General features: G+C 38.1%; 1 protein-coding gene across 1 annotated transcript in view; it reads right to left on the bottom strand.

Moving 5' to 3' along the window:
• CNTN3 (contactin 3) overlaps positions 1-19,184 on the bottom strand; it is a 313,770-nt gene that overhangs the window by 140,706 nt on the left and 153,880 nt on the right. The window contains exon 5 of the mRNA XM_060163886.1: positions 834-929. Within this exon, the coding sequence (XP_060019869.1) occupies positions 834-929 (96 nt within the window). The remainder of the gene's footprint in view (positions 1-833; positions 930-19,184) is intronic.

Raw genomic sequence — 19,184 nt, 5'->3', positions numbered from 1 at the left:
GAAGACTTCTCAGTTTCATCTCTGGTCAGAAAGCTTCTCTCTAACCTATTTATCTCTCAGGAATTCTCATCCTCTCATAACAGAATGTGTTTGCTTCTCTGACAACAATGATTCATACATTAATAATGCCTTCTTTGTTCCTGCAAGTGACCAAGTTTGTAATAGTGAGCGTGAGAGGAAAATCCAACCAGCACTTCAGGCTGTTACCGGGGAGCGGTACTTATTAAATTATTTTCATATGTGCAGAAGTTCATTTTCACTCATGGTAGCTATTTTGTTAACCTTGTGAATTTCCAGCAATATTTCAATTTATAGCAATATAGCATAAAATGTGCAATTCCAACACCCTAATAAAATGATGTGAATACACACACATATTTCATTTTCAATATATATATTACACATATATCAAGAGGTGCAACAGCATATATCAATAACCATGTGTAAGCGTGTATGCATAAGGCAGGAGAGAGAGACAGAGAGAGAGAGAAACCACAAAGACACCAATGTACGTCACGGTCTACAACTAAATAATAAATGATAATAGTGTAAGGATGAAGCATTGTTCAGCACCATTAGGTAATTGAAATTAACTTGATCTTGCTTGCCTTTAGAACCTTCCTTGTTGAAATGAGTAAATTATGTTTATAATCTCCTCTGGATAGACTGTTTTTTGTAGAGTTTCTTATATTGCAACTCAACTGACAGAATCCAATGCTTGGATTATCAAGTTTCTCAGGGCAATTTATGGAAGCAATAACAGTACATATGCTGTGGGTCTCGCCCCAAAACTTGTTTAATAAACATAAAAGCAAAAACAGAGCACTTGTTACCTCCAGAGTGTGGCGGGAGGCCACAGAGCAGGACAACTCCCTGTCCTTCACGCACTGACACTGTACTTCTCATTTTGGTTTTAAAATTTTCCAGATCTGATTTGAAAACAAAACAAAACAGAATTTCAGAAAGGACCATAAATTTAAAATGTTCACACAGAGACATTCCTCTTTTTTAGGATAATAAAACATCCCGTCTCAGGAACCTCAGGAGGAAAACATTTAACATTTGCTTTGAGAAGGAAAAGTAGGATTTTGATTTCTTTATTAAGGCTTCTAGAAATGCAGCAATAGAAACAAAAATACGTGTCCACTAATCCTGTAAATTAAACCCACATATTCCTTTTTATCTGTAGCTGTAAAAAAATACAAACTGTTTTTATTATTGGTCAAATAATTTTTTTCAAGTATTTAATAAAGCAATTAAGGCAAATATTATTTTGATCACCAGTGGTTATTTTTAAAAACCATTTAATTTCTTTCAATAATAATCCAGGACAGCAAATTCCAACTCATATTCTCCAGCTTAAATTATAGCATGGAGAAAATTCTATGGGCTTCATTTTGAACAAAGCTTAAGCCTACGGGGAAAAAAAGAAGAAACATTTGTTTCTCTAAACTATGATTTAAAAAAAAAAGTACTGGGCTTCCCTGGTGGCGCAGTGGTTGAGAGTCCGCCTGCCGATGCAGGGGACACGGGTTCGTGCCCCGGTCCGGGAAGATCCCACATGCCGCGGAGCGGCTGGGGCCGTGAGCCATGGCCGCTGAGCCTGCGCGTCCGGAGCCTGTGCTCCGCAACAGGAGAAGCCACAACAGTGAGAGGCCCGCGTACCGTAAAAAAAAAAGTACTGTGCATTCCATAGTTAATATATGCTGTGGTGTCACTTTCTGTATGAGAACAATTACACTGTCAATTTGTGAAAGAATATACTCATTTCATAGCTTTTAAGGGTTGATATAAATTGCCTATGTGGTGACTATGAAAAGTAAGGCAGTGCATGTATTTTAAAACACAACCTGAAAAATTTCAACTTTGAAAAATGCAAAAACCAAAATAATCTTCTTCAACTTGATAAAACTACCAACTGTAGACATGTATGAATTTTCTGAGCACCATAAATCAATACATCAATGGGAAATTAGAAGGCCTATGTGTTTCATTTTATTGTTACTGAAAAACAGTATTAAATTGCTAGCTTTTAAGCATGGAATAAAGCAATTCAGCAAAACTCACATAAGTGTGACTATAAAAGGAGAAACAATAGTGTTTATGGACTTATTTTATTCAGAAGTTACCCTACAAAAGTGATATAACATAGCATTATATCATCTTAAATCTATAACCAAATGCAGCATTATCAAAACATTAAGCCTTTTGAAGTGTAACTGAGCTGGAACTGCAAAACTGTACCATCCAAATGTTTCCCAAAGACTAAGTGGAGGAGTACATCATATCAGAATGTAGCCCATACATGGAAAAATAATTTCAAATCATTATATTTTGACAACCAAGTATGCATCATAATTACTGATTTTCTGTCCAATTCCTTGTTTTCTTCTGTTATATAACTTCACATCATAAAACATATTCATCACTGATTTTACCTAGAATACACCAAAAAGGATAAAAAAAGGTTCTATGGAAACTAACAATGTCTCTTCTCCTCCATAGGTAAAAACCTCTTTTGCCTAAACACTAACACTGTCACAGGTTTGTCCATTGCTCTGGACATTTGCAGTGATACTATCTCTACAGTATATAAGGGCAAAAGGATACCTGATGTGGCCAGTTCATGGAGAACATGCATTAGGAAGAGCAAACAAAAATAACTGTAGTGGCCTGAAGTGTTTTCCCGGCTTTTTTTTTTTTTTTAACCCTAGGGACTATAGAGATCAAAGTAGTAAAAATATCCAAAAAGTCTCAGATTACTGAAATATCCTGGCAGATTATATATGCAACCTAAACCCAAGTCAAGGCTGCATATGGTCCAATCTTGACAAGAACTGTATCAGAAAAAGCCCTGTTTAGGAGTTAAAATAAATAAGAAGTCATTCCAGAAATTATTTGGTAGAAACCTCTCAGATTTTTCTTCCTGTCTCCTAATTCTTGCAAAATGTGACATTATTCACATTTTGTGAGCCTCTGCCTCTAATTAGCCAGATTTTAAGAAGAAACCAACTTCATAAAGAGCATCTACAAAGAACTACAACTAGCATCATATTTCATGGTGAAAGACAATGTTTTCTGCCAACATCAGGAATACGACAAGGATGTTCATTCTAGCCACTTGCAGCCAACATCATACTAGAAGTTCTGACTGCTGCAATAATAAAAGAATAAAAAATAAGAAGCATACAGTTTCTAAAGGAAGAAATAAAATGACTCCTATTTGCAGATGATACGATTGTCTAAATAGAAAATAGGAAGGCATCTACAAAAACAAAAAGCAAACCAAAAAATTCCCACTACAAAGTGAGTTAAATAGGTCACAGGATACAATTTCTAGAGAGTAACAATAAACCTGCAGAAACCAAAATTAAAGACACAAAATTGCTTACAATCATTTCAAAGAAAATACAGTACTTAGGTATATAGATAATAAAACATACAAAGGATCTATATGCTGCAAGTTCCAAGATACTGATAAAAAAGAATCAGTCTAAATAAAGTGAAGACACCTACTGTGTTCATGGATTGGAAGATTCAGCATAGTTTCAACTGTCTCCAAATGGATAGATAGATTTAATGTAATTCCTGTCAAAATTCCAGCAAGGTTTTTGGTTGTTTTACTTTTATATTTTTTGTAGATGTAGGCAGGCTTGTGCTAAAACTTACATAGAAAAAGCACAGGCCCTAGAATAACTAAGACAATCTTGACTAAGAAGAATAAAGTGGAAAGAACCACTCTACCTAGTATTAAGACTTATTATGTAGCTACAATGAGCGAGACGGTGTGGGAACGGCAGAGGGACAGACACATAGAACAATGTAATAAAACAGAGAATCCAGAAACAGATGCACACAAATATGCTGAGCTGATTTTTGACATATGTGCAAAAGCAATTCAAGGGAAGAAGGACAGCCTTTCAATAAACGGTGCAGGAGCAACTGGACAACCATAGGGAAAAGAATGAACCTTGCCCTCAACCTCACTCATATATGAAAATTCAAAATGGATTTGAATGTAAATGTAAGACATAAAAATATAGAAATATAGACCTTTTAGAGAAAAATATAGGAGCACATCTTTGGGATCTAGGGTTAAGCAAAAAGGTTTTAGGCTTGACAGTAATAAACTGGACCTTACAAAATTTAAAACTTTTGCCTTGTGAAAGTGCATGGGAAAAGGATGAAAAGACAGGCAACAGGAGAAAATATTTTCAAATCGCTTATCCAGTAGAGGAATAGTATCCAGAATAAGTCCTCTTAAAACTCAATAGTAAAAAACGAAACTATCCATTTAGAAAATGGGCAAAACAATGAACAGGCATTTCACTGAAGAAGATATAGAGATGTCAAATAAGGACATGAGAAATGTTCAACATCATTAGCCATCAGGGAAATAGAAATTAAAACTGCAATGAGGTATCACGGCACACCTATCAGAATGGTTAGCAACACCTATCAGACCTACAGCGACAACACTAAACCCCATAAAGGATGTGGAGAAACAGAATCGCTCATACATTGTTGGTGGCTGTATGACTGTACAGCATTTCACAGCCACTCTGGAAGCAGTTTGATAGTTTCTTCAAAAACTAAACACACAATTGCCATATGATCCAGCCATCGCACTCTTGGGCATTTATCCCAGGGAAACAAAAACATATTTTCACAAGAAAACCTGTACAGAAAAGTTTGTACAGCTTTATTCATGATAGCCCTGAACTGGGGACAACCCAGATGTCCTTCAATGGATGAACGGTTAAACAAACAGTAGTGCACACATTTCCTGGAATACTACTCAGCAATAAAAAGCAATGGACTATTGACACACCCCACACTTGGATGAATCTTCAGAGAATAATGCTAAGTGAAAAAAGCAATCCTGAAAGGTTACATGCTGTACGACTCCATTTATATAATATTTTTAAAATTACAGAATTTCAGAAACAGGATGCATTAGTGGTTGTCAGTGTTTAGGGAAGTTGGGGCAGGGATATGGGTGTGGTTATAAAAGGGCACTGTGAGGGATCTCGACCACAGTGTGGATACACAAACTATACATGATACCATTATAGAGAACTAAATACACACACACACAAACACACACACACACACACACACACAAATAAGTACATATATAACTGGGGAAATCCGAATTAAAAAACAAAGATAAAATCCTGCTCTCCATATTTTTTCACTTTCTTTCCTCTTCCCCCACCCCACCTACAGGCCACAAGTGGCTCACCTTGATTGCCTTTCTGGTCACCACCTATGCTGTGCTGCTCTAAGATATCCCAAGTTCTGGTCACACCCTGGAGACAGTATCTCCCAAGATATCAAACGGAGGTATGCAGAGCCAGGAGAGAAATACACTCCTTACTTTGACTGCTTTTCCTATGAATATTCACATGGACCATTCCTGGTGTATAAAATACTCTACCTTGACACCTGTCTGTTAATTTTATTTATTGGGCTAGGTTTTCTATGGGCTGCTCAAACACTTGACACTTTCAGGTTGATCTCCCCTAGAGGGGTGGGATAGGGAGGGTGGGGGGGAGACGCAAGAGGGAGGAGATATGGCGATGCATGTATATGTATAGCTGATTCACTTTGTTTTACAGCAGAAACTAACACACCATTGTAAATATATTCCAATAAAGATGTTAAAAAAAAAAAAAAGAAGAATCTGCTTGCTAATGCAGGGGACATGGGTTCAAGTCCTGGTCTGGGAAGACCCCATGTGCCATGGAACAACTCAGCCCATGTGCCTAGAGCCCGTGCTCTTCAACTAGAGAAGCCACCGCAATGAGAAGCCCGCGCACCGCAACGAAGAGTAGCCCCCGCTGTCCGCAACTACAGAAAGCCCGTGCACAGCAACGAAGACCCAACGCAGCCAAAAAAAAAAACAGTAAAGTTTCTAAGGGAAAATTCTACCATGGCAGGCTATAGGTGTGTCCTAGGAAAACAAAAATAGTTCCTTATGTAAAAACAATGGCTTGCTCAACAAGTTCAATAGTATCTTAGTTTTCCTTCCCCAAAAGCAGAGCCAAGAAAGGACTTGAGTGATCTGCGGTATATGGAAGATGATCTCGGAAAGTAGGAGGGAAGGAGTGGGGTGAATAAAAGAGGGATGGAAGAAAAGCCACCAGCTGGTTACATTACTGAAGCTGCTACTGTAGTCAATAAGGGATTAATTCTGCATGAACCTCTGATAAGTGTACAGAATGCCTTCTAGAACCATCACCTTGAAAGACGGGAGTCAGGGGTATTTGAATACAGGCTCCCAACCTTACAGTGAAGGGTTTTCCCTGGGGGCAATCATTTTCCCCTACCCATCAGAGCTCTCACTGTGAACTTTCATGGAACTGTCCACCCCCCACTGCACATTAATCAGAGGTGGGCAGAGGGGATTTAATACATTTGGGGAATACCAAAAATGTCTACTGCAAATAGATTTCATACTTAAAAGCCCAGCCTTTTTCCAGGTTTTACAACAGGTTTGTGTTGTAAGTTTCCAAGCAGACTTACATATTCAGTATTTTCTAAGCCTCCTTAGGGAACAGGGAAGTACTTAATAAGATCTTAACATCTTCAGGAACTGTCTTTGCTTTTTATACACAGTTGAAATACTGGTACAATGGGTGAACTCTAAGCACCTAGGAATACTTTACAAGACCTTTCCCCACAAATATATCATAATTCAGCTCCTTCCCTGCTTCTCATCACCCCACTGCTCCAGCAACCCCAACTCTCAGCCACATACACTGAAACAATAACAAACTATTTGGATTTCCCCAAGCACAAAACGCTTGTCAAAAATCACGCAACTGTGCTCTCCCACTCCTTCACTGACGTTGCACTTTTATTCATCTTCAAAACCAGCTTCATCCACATCCCTTTCTTGAAACTCTCGAAATTACCTCCATCCTTTCAATTCTGTTTATTTATTTAGGCTGTGTTGGGTCTTCGTTGCTGCGCGCAGGCTTTCTCTAGTTGCAGCAAGCAGGGGCTACTCTTCGCCACAGTGCGCGGGTTTCTCACTGCGGTGGCCTCTCTTGTTGCAGAGCACGGGCTCTAGGCGCGCGGGCTTCAGTAGTTGTGGTGTGCCAGCTCAGTAGTTGTGGCTCGCGGGCTCTAGGGCGCAGGCTCAGTAGTTGTGGCTCGCGGGCTCTAGAGCGCAGGCTCAGTAGTTGTGGCTCGCGGGCTCTAGAGCGCAGGCTCAGTAGTTGTGGCTCGCGGGCTCTAGAGCGCAGGCTCAGTAGCTGTGGCTCGCAGGCTCTAGGGCGCAGGCTCAGTAGTTGTGGCGCAGGGGCTTAGTTGCTCCGCGGCATATGGGATCTTCCCAGACCAGGGATCGAACCCGTGTCCCCGTCATTGGCAGGCAGATTCTTAACCACTGTGCCACCAGGGAAGCTCCCAATTCTGTATTTTCTATATTTTTCTATTTTTCCATTTTGTTCTCCTATCCTGGGGGTCCACCAAGATTAGAACACTGTCATTTTCATCTTTATATCTCTAGGCTATTACATATTTGTTGGCATTGTGTGGGTCATCAACATACATTTGCATCCATCATATCATTTTCCTTGGAATCTCCATGGTGGGTCCCCCACCGAAGCTGAATCCTCTGTGACTGGGTTGCAGATTTCTTAACTTTCTACCAGTGAGATTTAGGAAAAGAAAACAGCAGTGGGCCCACCAGGGATCCTGTCTTTGCTCCACCATAATCCAGACCTGCAAGACTGGGGAGTTACCCCTTGATCATCTGTGCTTCCCAGATTTTTATTTGTAAACTGGGGACAACACCTGCCCTCTGAACCTCACAGAGTTTTTTGAGAGAGGCTCTCTAGCATCGTAGATCTGCAAGCCCTTTGAAAAATAAATAGAATTATAGAAGTGCAAGGTTCCCTTACTCCTTCTGAGACTCTGGTTTTACAACTCTCCTTACTTCAGTCTCTCTCATCTCATCTATGATTTCAAACATGCAAAGATCACTTCATCTAAAAAGCAAAATATATCTTCCAATAACTCCCATGCTCCACTTTTCTTAAACAAATCCTCCTTCCCCCCACGACCATCTCTCTGTTTCCTTCCACTTTTTAACTTGGATTGAATTTAAGTCTCGGTCCTCTGGAGTCAGATAAACCCACCTACAAATCCCTTTCCTGAAACTTAAGTGTTTGACCTGTGGTAGATTACTTCACTTGTTGATCCACAGTTTCATCATCTGTAAATTGAGGATAACAATAGCAATTATCTCTGCTATTGTTGTGAGAAAGAAATAAGATAGTCTACATCATTTACTTAAAACGGTGTGTTCAAAAAATAATAGCTATCATTTTTCTTTACATCCTCTCATAGATCTCACCATGTCTGAAGCTTTTACCATTGTGCCTATACCAAAGATGTGCTCATCAAAATTTTGATTCAAAACATGCATCTTCTGCATGCCTTCCAGACACATTTTGGCTATTCATCTCATATTCAACATTTCATTTTCCTACGCTTAGAGTAGTCCCTACAAAACCCTACAACTTCCATCATTGTGTTGTTACTTTCTAAGACTCCCACCTCCAATTTGTCACTCCTCATTCCTACTTTTGTTTAATCCATTCCATTTTATCATGTTAATTGTTTTGCAAAGTTCAGCCTCTTTCGTCCCATTTCTAATTTCTCACTACCACCGTTTTAATTTTACTGGAAAATTTTTATGATGCAAATTCACCTGGCGTGTATTAAGCATATGGCTCCAGTATGCTTGTCTATCAAAACTCTGCATCGCCAACGTCATAAGAATATGCTCTACCAAAACTGACTAATTTCACATATGAAGGAATTAATGGATGAAGGAATTTGCTAGGCTGTGTGATAGAATTTCCTGGAATTTATCTCATTTAATTTTCACAAAAGCTCTATTTAAAGGTATCATTTTTCCATTTTCCAAAAAAGCTGTGGCTCAAAGAAATTACAGACTTTGACGAAGGTGATGCAGTGAGAGGTGGAGCCAGTTCAACTGATTTCAAGTCCAGCTCTTTTCATCTTTATACTATGGGATAAGTCCATCCAACCTTTGGGCTGGTCTCCCCACCTGCGATCTCTCCCCTCTCATCCAATCCATCTGTCTTGTGCCCAGAGAGTTGAGTTCAGTTTTCTTCATAAAACACATATCCAGTTTTCAATACCTGCTCAAAATTTTACATGAATTTCTCATTGCCTAGATGATGAAGTCCATTTTCTTGTCCTAACATTCAGTCATTCACTTGACATGTATGTATTAGTATATGTACATATATATGTATATGTGTGTGAAATATGTACCTATGTTCCAGGTATTGCCACAAAAGAGCTCGGTTTGTCATTTGGAGTATTTCAGCTTCTAAAACTTTACTTATGCCCCATCATTCTCCTTTCAACTTATGTTAAGCATCTATATTTCAAGGTCTAGTTAAAAATGTTCACGCTTTGTGAAGGAAGAATTCTCCGATAATTCTGGACTACATGATAACTGAGTTTTAGATTAGTCTGTCTCACAAGACTAAGGCTGAGGGCTCAGTTCACCTCCATCTCCTTTTTGCCTTCCACAGACCTCAAAAAGCACCTATCCAGTACAAATGGCTTTAACTCAAGCAGTATGATTTGTCCCCTCTAGAAAAGATACCGTCCACTGTTAAGAGCACACAGAATGCTTGTGCCTAGTAGCTGCTCTCTAGCAAGCCCTTCTGCTTCCATCAGTTGAACTGCCTGTATTTATTAACAGAACTGAATCACCCTTTTTACATGAAATTAAATTACTAGTGAAATACTTAAAAAGTTGAGGGAATAAGTGTGTGAAAAAAAGGGAACTGTTGTTTATAAAAAAAATTTTAAACTTCTGAAAAACTCAACGAAAGCAATTCACCCTTTCCCAAGATTGATGCTAAAATAGAATACATGATGCAAAATAGCATAAAAGCTTATAAATAAAAAAATAAAAATCTTTAGACTATTTCTGTACCCAGATTACTTAAGAAATATTTTTTAAATTATCACTCAAATTCAAAGAAAAACAATAGCTGGAAATCACAGGAGATTCATAATAGGTGTGTTTTATACAAATAACACAACGAATTCCTACCTTCCATCAACGAAGAGTGCTTGGCACTGCATTAAAAAACAAAAACAAAAAGCAGAAGACATATATAGTTTCATGTTTTAAGCAAAAATAAAATTGTTGTAATAAAAGATAACTTTTCTTTAAATGATTACCTATTTTAATTTATTAAGGAGCTTTTCAATTAAGAGCCCAACTACTGGTCCTGACTATATCAAATAAAAAAGCCCCTTATGTATTTGGGAAAAAGTTAATGCTGGATTATTAAATCAAACAACAAAAATTAAGAATAATGTTTCTGATATTGACAGTTTTGCTCTTCCAGTATATTAAATCTAAGAAAAAGAAAAAAAAAAACTCTTCCCAGTTGATTATGGATATTAATTTCACCTGTAATACTAAATTTTAAAACATGAACAGTTTAATGTAAGCTGAACAGTACTATAAATCTTACCTTCTGAAAATTTTTTCTTCTTATACTTCATGTACCTTAAAAAAGCTAGCTTTATCATTAAAACCACATGTAAAAAATTTATGTGGCAATACTACAAATCATTTTCCTTCTCTTTGAAACTAAGATCTCCAAGTATACCAGAGGTTTGAGATAATTCAGAAAATCTGCATGAAAACCATATTTTAAAAGTCAGTTTGATTTTAACAGGGCCATAGAAAAAGCCAGCATTCATACATAAAACGTTACCGAATATAGAGAACTATTTTCAAGACTATCTAAGAATGTTATATTTCAGAAACTAACCATCATTGGGTGTGTCACAGAGGAATTCTAATGATTAGTTATACAAGGATGTGCTTGGTCTTTTCACTTAGAAACATCTACTTGCCAATTTGGAAATAAAAAGATCACATAAAATGACAATATTCTGAATATCTGAACAAATCACGCCACTTCAATGCAGTTATCAATGCAGTTATAATATTCTCAAACATTTTAAAAAAGCTTTTTAACAGCCTAGATTAAAATGTCTTAGTGGCTTCTTCAGCAAAGAATTTGAAGTTAGATTTCCATTAGAGTCTCTGCTACTAAAACAAGCTCTGTGGTTTTACACAATTTTCTCAGACTCTTTGATATGCAGATTCTTCTGAAAAATGCAGATAACATGACCTGCGTTAGAAACATGCTGAGAGGTTATGTGAGAAAATAAACGCAAAATTCTTGGAATGTATTAGGTGCTCAGTAAGTATTAGCAAGCTGCTTCCCCTCCCCGGGCAAGGATAAGCTCTACATATCCTTCTATCCTCATCAATCCAGACCTATGTCATTCAAACCCAGATGAAAGTATCCTTTCTCATTTGAAGCCTTCAACAGTTACTCCAGTTTGTCTATGTTTAGCCTCTTGCTTTCAACAGGCATGTCTGTCTTCCCAGGAACATCATAATTTCTATTGTTTTCCCCCTGCAATTAGTAGAATAGATGCTAAGTAATACTTGTTGAAATTCAACACTTGCGGTGAGTTTTTTAAAAAAAGCTCCTGTTATTTGCTAAACTGGCTGAGTCACTGAGACTGTTTATACATTTCATGGAACAGTTGCCATTAAGACACATGTGATTTTAGCAACGAATATATGGTGTTACATTATATGCTGACTTCTATCCATTATTGGAATAATGGAAAATAAAAATAAATTAGCATAATGCTATAACCCTCCAACACTACAAGAAAAAATATCAAATATTGAATCGTTACCCTTATTTATAAATAGTTTTTTTTGAATCATTTTTGAATGATTCCCTCAGCAGCACATTACCAGACTAACAGCAGGGATCACAGATGATAAGAACACCTATGGTCTGGCATTCAAAGATCACCTTTGTTACAGAGAAAGAAGCTAATTAGATTTATTTTAATTATATGATCACTTCATACTGACAATTTTCATCAAAAAGAGAAAGAGAGAGACACACATCAAAGATTAGTCATGGACCGCCTGAAAAAAATACTTACCTAACTCAAGTTAAATGAAGATTACTTTCTAAAGAATCAAAATGCCTTACATGTGTACAGACCTCTTGAGATTGACATAGTTTATCTCATATGATTCTCAGCAATAATCTGTGAGACAGGCAATGCATATATAATTATTCCCAAGTTTTACAAGAGCAAACCAAGTCCAGGAGAGGTTAGATTTTGCCCAAAGCCATGCTGCTAATTAAGTGTCAGAGCCAGGCAGATGACACATCCTCTGATTTCTAACTTGGAGAAAAAGGAGGACCGTCACATCTGAATTACAGTTTAAGCTTTTGACTCCTTTTCAGTCTTTAGAAATTCTACCTTAGAAAACTGAAATGGATAATTCGCAAGTCATATTTAAGGTATGTTCATTCTTTCAATCATCCATTCAAATTATTCAACAAGTGCCAAACAAGGCTGAAAGAAGATGTCTTTACTCTTCTGAAACTTGGCAACTCGTTTCTTAACCATGCAGTGCCTTGGTTTCCTCTTTGTCAACTAGGAGGGATAACACCCACCCAGGAATCCCCTTGGGGTTTGATATAACAATCAAAGGTAATGATCAACGAAATAGAGCTTTCAAAGTGTAAACGACAGCAAAATATTTAGGTGTAAATGCTCCTATTTCTCATCACTCTATAACCTTATGTAGCTTCATGTTTCTTCAAAGTCATTATACAATATTGTAGAATGTATTTACTGTTTATTTATTTAGTACCCCCCGCATCCTGGCTAGAAAGTAAGCTTCACAAAAGTATAGTCTTTCTTCTGCTTCATTTTTACATCCTGGGCACATATTACGTGTTAAGCATATAAACAGATGTTATCATATGATTTCAATAAAGCCTCTCACTCTCTTGTGCCCCTGTATTAACAACACATAAAAACTAATTTGTCTATTGGTGAAAGATTTATAATATCTTAGATCGTTACCTCGGGCACAGCTGATGTCTGTTGTTCTGTTGCAGAGCTCCTGAATTATTAACTTAAAGCTTAAGTTACAAAGTTACAAAGCAAAATAGCTAAAAAAAAAAAATCTCCCCCAAAATATAACTGAAATTTAAAGAAATGTGTGTATTTCTCCCTAACTTTAACACTGGCCACTTACTGTGTCATGTACATCTATTTGAAAACTTTTATAAACAAATGTACAAATTTTAAAACTAATAGGGAATAACAAAAATCTACATGTGTAACAATGATTTCTTGTTAATTTCTATGAGGTCTTTAAAAATATTTAACCCAGAAAAAAATCAACCTAAGATATATTTAAGAAAATAAAGGCATATGTTATTTTGTCATTTTAACACCAAACCCTAAAATAAACTAAAGCATAATAGACGGATATAAATATTATGATAGCACAGCCTGCTTGTTGCCATGGAAACATCACTATCAGCAGACCTCTGAATGTGCATTTGCCTATGTTACTCTGAAGAAAGCAAGCACAAATTCCTACTACTTGTTTTCTTTGTAAGTTATATCTGAGATCCAGAATAAGCAAAGTACAAGAGTGCAATTCTGTGCTACAGAAATGCATTACACATGATACTAGGTGACACATGGCTCCATTAGTCTACTAGATCCCCTACACTTCAGTACTTAAAGAGCTCCTGAAAAAGGTTTCTTGGTTTAAATTTTTAAAGCACAAACATGTATACAGATTAGAAAGCAATTAGGGCAAATGTGCTGATGCAGAGGGTAAAATAAAGTGAAAATGGGACAAATGTAAATATAGTGTTGTCAGCATAAATGGGCCAACTTATTAGATGGGTTATATTACCCTTTGGACCTGTTCATTGAAAGTGCCAGCAATCATGAAGCTGGTGGGAGAAATGCACTCCATCAGTTCTGTAGATGATGCTTCTTTCCATAAATGAATCTTCTGCATTTAATCAACACGAAAACTTAGGTTACCATTCTAACCATTCTAAATATTCTAAAATATTTCTCCCTAAGTATATATTCTGTAAGCTTCACTTTCTGAACACTGAGATTGCTACATTCCTGTTTTATTCAATTTCGTTTCTTGTTTAATGATTACATAATCAGGTGGGAGGCTGTTACAGTAAAACAGATTAGATGGGAGATGTGTCCAAAGTAAGACTGTAGAAATCAGAGAGGAAGAGAGGGATTTTAGCAATACCTCTACAAGATAAAATTAGACAATCAATATTGTGTGGAAATACTGATAAAAAAGAAAGGGCTGGGCTTCCCTGGTGGCGCAGTGGCTAAGAGTCTGCCTGCCGATGCAGGGGACACGGGTTCGTGCCCTGCTCCGGGAAGATCCCACATGCCGCGGAGCGGCTGGGCCCGTGAGCCATGGCCGCTGAGCCTGCGCGTCCGGAGCCTGTGCTCCGCAACGGGAGAGGCCACAACAGTAAGAGGCCCGCGTACCGCAAAAAAAAACAAAAAACAAAACTACTCGTGTTTTATGAATGCTTTCTACTAGAATCAGTGAAATTAAAGAGAAATGCTTTAATAAGATATGTATTTAACTAAGACAGTAGGCAAAAGTAGTGCTATTAAGGCATTAATTTGGAAAGCAATACATTTTATGCAGTACCTTAATGTGTATCACCAAAGCAACGGTAACAAAAATGAGGAATGTGACAATCATGCTAGTGGAGAAAGATGTGCTCCCCGTCATTAGGAATCACAGGACAAGAGAGGGCCTCTGTGATGGCATCAGCATATACTCTTCATCAGCGTTTGAAAAAAACAGGGGAAACTCTAGTAATTTGCCTATGCTTATTGGTCTGGAGACCTGATGTCAGGCCTGCCACCCATGGCTGCACAGGAATCCTAGGTAACATACAGTAATCTAGCAGCCAAAGAGCTGGGTTATTAAATATCCTGACCATTCCTCTTCCCACTCTCCAACTGCCTACCACTGCCTCCCATTAGCCAAAACCACCCAAAAGCCACACGGCAAGGGAACCCTCTGATGTAGTCCATATGGGTCTCCTTGGGCAGACAACAGGGTTGAAAGTGGATATGGAAGGACAGATGGAAGACAACTAGCACAGCTTGTTTTTTTCATTGTTTTCTTGTCAACCAAGTGAATAAGGGGATCAGTAATTACATGGAAAATAAGACATACTAAGATGCTCCCCCAAACATTTTTAATTGAATTTAGTTGAAGGATCTGGCATTTTTGTCTCCAGTGAGGTCACAATAGTCCTCTCACCACCTGTCCTATTTTCAAGTTCAAGATTTACCATCAACTTTCTCTCTTAGAATGAATGACCTGGTTTTCAGACGTTATTATCCCTTAGGTGAGGAGTGCATAATGAGCTCCACTGCTCCAAGTTTTTAATGGTAGGAAAAGGGATCGTTTAGACCTCAAATTAAATCGCTCTACTTGAAAAACATGATGCATTTTATAATGAACAGATGAAAACAACCTCAACAGGTTGTTTTTTCAGCTACTTGGAGAATAACTCATTCTGGCAGATCCAACGGGATGCAGCCCAGCTTCCAACTGCACGATCCACTGCAGCCCACAGCCTGATGTCATCTTATGGATGAGGCACTCAGCTGGGAACATCTGCTTTAAGATTTTCCAGGTTAAAGCTTTGTCTTCTATGCTACATGGGGCAGAACTCTAGGGCTTTTAACCAACTGCTTACACACATACTCAACCTGATTCAAAGATCTTCTATGGACAGTGAATCTTTCCAGGCTACCTTCAGGAAATCCATGATACACACCCACAATGAAGTCGGTGAGCCCAGGGTCTAGGTGAGAATAAGAAGGCAACTTCACCTTCCTTCCTTGTTTACATCCGTTACAAACAAATATTTTTGCAGGGTGGAAAGACGCATAAGTAGGTGGGCTTCTTTTAACCAACAACATAGAATAACAACAGAACCACTAGATACCAGTTTCACCTCAGGACACCAGATAAAAAGGGATTGAGACATCTGTCTTGGTCTAGAAAATGAATAACTGTGATAATGTAAATACAAACTCTCTAGTCATCTTTATTCTCCAATATGCGCAATTTATTATTTTAACTTAGGGCAGGAGAAGGCAAACCACTTGGATGACTCTGACAAGTGCATAACGTATAGAGTGTAATAGGCTCTCAAGTCAGGGTGCCACTTGGTAACCCAAGCAACTCAAATTACTTAGCCTCCCTACACACACCTAAGGTTCTAAGATGTAAAACAAGGAGAACAGTATTATATACATTTCTGGGGTTTTTGGGTTTTTTTTTTGCTGTACGCAGGCCTCTCACCGTTGTGGCCTCTCCCGTTGCGGAGCACAGGCTCCAGATGCGCAGGCTCAGTGGCCATGGCTCACGGGCCCAGCCATTCCGCGGCATGTGGGATCTTCCCGGACCAGGGCACGAACCCGTGTCCCTGCATCGGCAGGCGGACTCTCAACCACTGCGCCACCAGGGAAGCCCCTCTGGGGTTTTCTTGAAGATTAAATGAGAGACCATATAAAGGGACAGTATAAACCCTAAATATTAGCTATTATTATAAGGCATCAGCCCAACCAGAAGTGTCTTTCATGGCTGTATTTGAGTGTCTATTCATGGCCTTTCATGGCAAGGCCCTCAGTCTACCAGAATAATACATTTCACAAATATTTTTCTCTCTTTTGCAAAACATTCCTTGTTTTCTCTGTTATACAATATCCATCACTATACATCCCACATTCATCCATGCTTATTTAGTTCAAGGAACACAGTCTCTTCTGACAGCCATATATGCTTTCTATAACCTAGATGAAAAATGTATAAGCCAACATGTTTCATTTGGTTATAGCTATCAGGATACTTCCCAGCTGTTAGAATCAGTATCTCCCAGGTGCCTCTAATTCTTTTAAATGGTCTCCTTCCATTTTTATCTGTGATTGTCCTATTTCGTACTAATTTCCTTCTGTAAGCCAACTCAAGTCTTTTCAGAAGCCACTGAGTATAAATCATGAAGAAATATCTATGTATTTATAATAAAATTAATGGAGATTCATTGTGCCTTCTTATTGCATCTGCTCTGGGGCCATTTCATTGGCAACTGACATCCTACCACAAGAAATACAAAGTAGGAGAAAAAGACTGAAAATTAAATTAATCGTTTTTTAGATGAGATTCTGAGTCTTAAATCATACCATTACAGTAAAGAGTTTAAATCTGAATTATTTATATACTCTTTTAGAACACTAATCTCTTTAGTCATCTTTGCTCAATTAAAAAGAAAACCAGCCATCATTTTTAATAGAGAAAAGAATGAAATTCACTTTGGTTTATAACAGTCAGCAGGGAAGCATGTTTAAAGTGTAGATTCCCAGGCTCCAACTCTACAGATTCTGATTCTGCAGGTGGGGGAAGCCCTGTGGATTTATTAAATAGAAAATATATATAAATATAAATATAAAATAGATATGTCCGGCTAGTGATTTGAGGGCCACACATTTTAATATTGTGCATAAAGGGGTAGTCTACTTGATAGGCAGAAAAACCCGCTGACAGAATTTATGTTTCTTTAAAATGTAAGCCTGGGTTGACTGAAGTCATTTCGATTCTGACATTTACCAAAAGCCATTTGGCATTACTTGCTCTTTTTCCAAATATTCAGGAGAACAACTGACTACTCCATTATGGAGTAAGTAAAAAATATGTACGCAGGACCCTAAGATCCAGAGGAATATCCTTGGAAACTTGTCATTAAACAAGAGAAGCGTTTGAAACTTCTGGACACTTAAGGCAATTTAATTCCATGTTTCTCAAAAGAGCACGTTAAAGTATATTTCTTACTTTAATAATAATTTTTGTGATCATAAGTAGTTACCTAATCATTTAGTAGCAAGAGAATGAAATACACTGAGTGTATTCCCCTCACCCCTTACCTAAAAGATGAAAACAGTCTTTCACTTTCAGGCTTATGAAAATTAAGTTACCCAATTTCTAAAACATAGTAGGGTTTGAGTAAATGGTAGCTGGAAGCATCTTCTACTTTGGTAGGCAAGGTTTTATATTCTGCTTTGTAACTATCTGAAATATACTTGACCTGCATACAGTTTTTGGATACACAGTTTTAAAAAAAGGTCTTTGAATCTTCTAGTTATAAAAATATAGACATATACCAAGTATTCAATTTCCTGCGCACATCAGGGACTCAATGCTTTAGACTAATTACACATATGTGCAGTCCATACATTATTCTGAATTTAAGGACTTGATCACTCCAAAAGCTCAGTTCCAAGTTGGTTTGACTGGGGAACTCAGAACACGAAGTACTTAACTTTAACCCTATTATTCTTAAGCATCTGCCTCGACCTTCATGGCTCTGAGAGTGCTAGAAGCCTATGAGATCTTGATCAGCCCTTGCGCCAGTTATCGACTTCTGTGTAACAACCACCCCCAATAAATTAGTGGCTTAAAATAACAATAATAATTTTTTTCTTCCCAAATATGCAGTGTGGCCAGGGCTCAGCAGGGAACTCTCGTCTCTGCTCCATGTGACATCAGGTAGGGCAGCTACTTGGGAGTGGAACGTTTTCTTCCAAGACAGCGAGTTGACAATGACTGTCACAGCAGGGAGTTCAGCCAAAGTTTGTATTTATACTTTATTATCAACTATGTGCCTAAGGCAGTAAAATGGGGATAAGAGAATAATATCATTTACCTCAACCAAATGAAGTAAGACACCCCTCCCAGAAACTACCCCAACAACAAAAAAAAAACACTATTCACATTTAAAATAGCATTTGTAGCAGTGGGGTAGGAGAAGCTAAGGAGCCATTCCTACTGCCCTTTTAAAATAATTAGGCCAGGGCTTCCCTGGTGGCACAGTGGTTGAAAGTCCGCCTGCTGATGCAGGGGACGCGGGTCCGCGCCCTGGTCCGGGAAGATCCCACGTGCCGCAGAGCAGCTGGGCCCGTGAGCCGTGGCCGCTGAGCCTGCGCGTCTGGAGCCTGTGCTCTGCAACGGGAGAGGCCACAACAGTGAGAGGCCCGCGTACCGCAAAAAAATAAATAGATAAATAAATAAAATAATTAGGCCAATGAAATTAGGCTAAATGAAAAAATGTTTACTTTGACTCCTTATGTTTACTTTGCCTCATACTCACTGTTAAAACTAAAAAATCTTTTACATTTAGTGTTCATAAAGT

This window comes from Lagenorhynchus albirostris, chromosome 10, assembly GCF_949774975.1.
Source record: "Lagenorhynchus albirostris chromosome 10, mLagAlb1.1, whole genome shotgun sequence".
Lineage (NCBI taxonomy): Eukaryota > Metazoa > Chordata > Mammalia > Artiodactyla > Delphinidae > Lagenorhynchus > Lagenorhynchus albirostris.
This window is presented reverse-complemented; position numbering and strand designations above follow the sequence as displayed.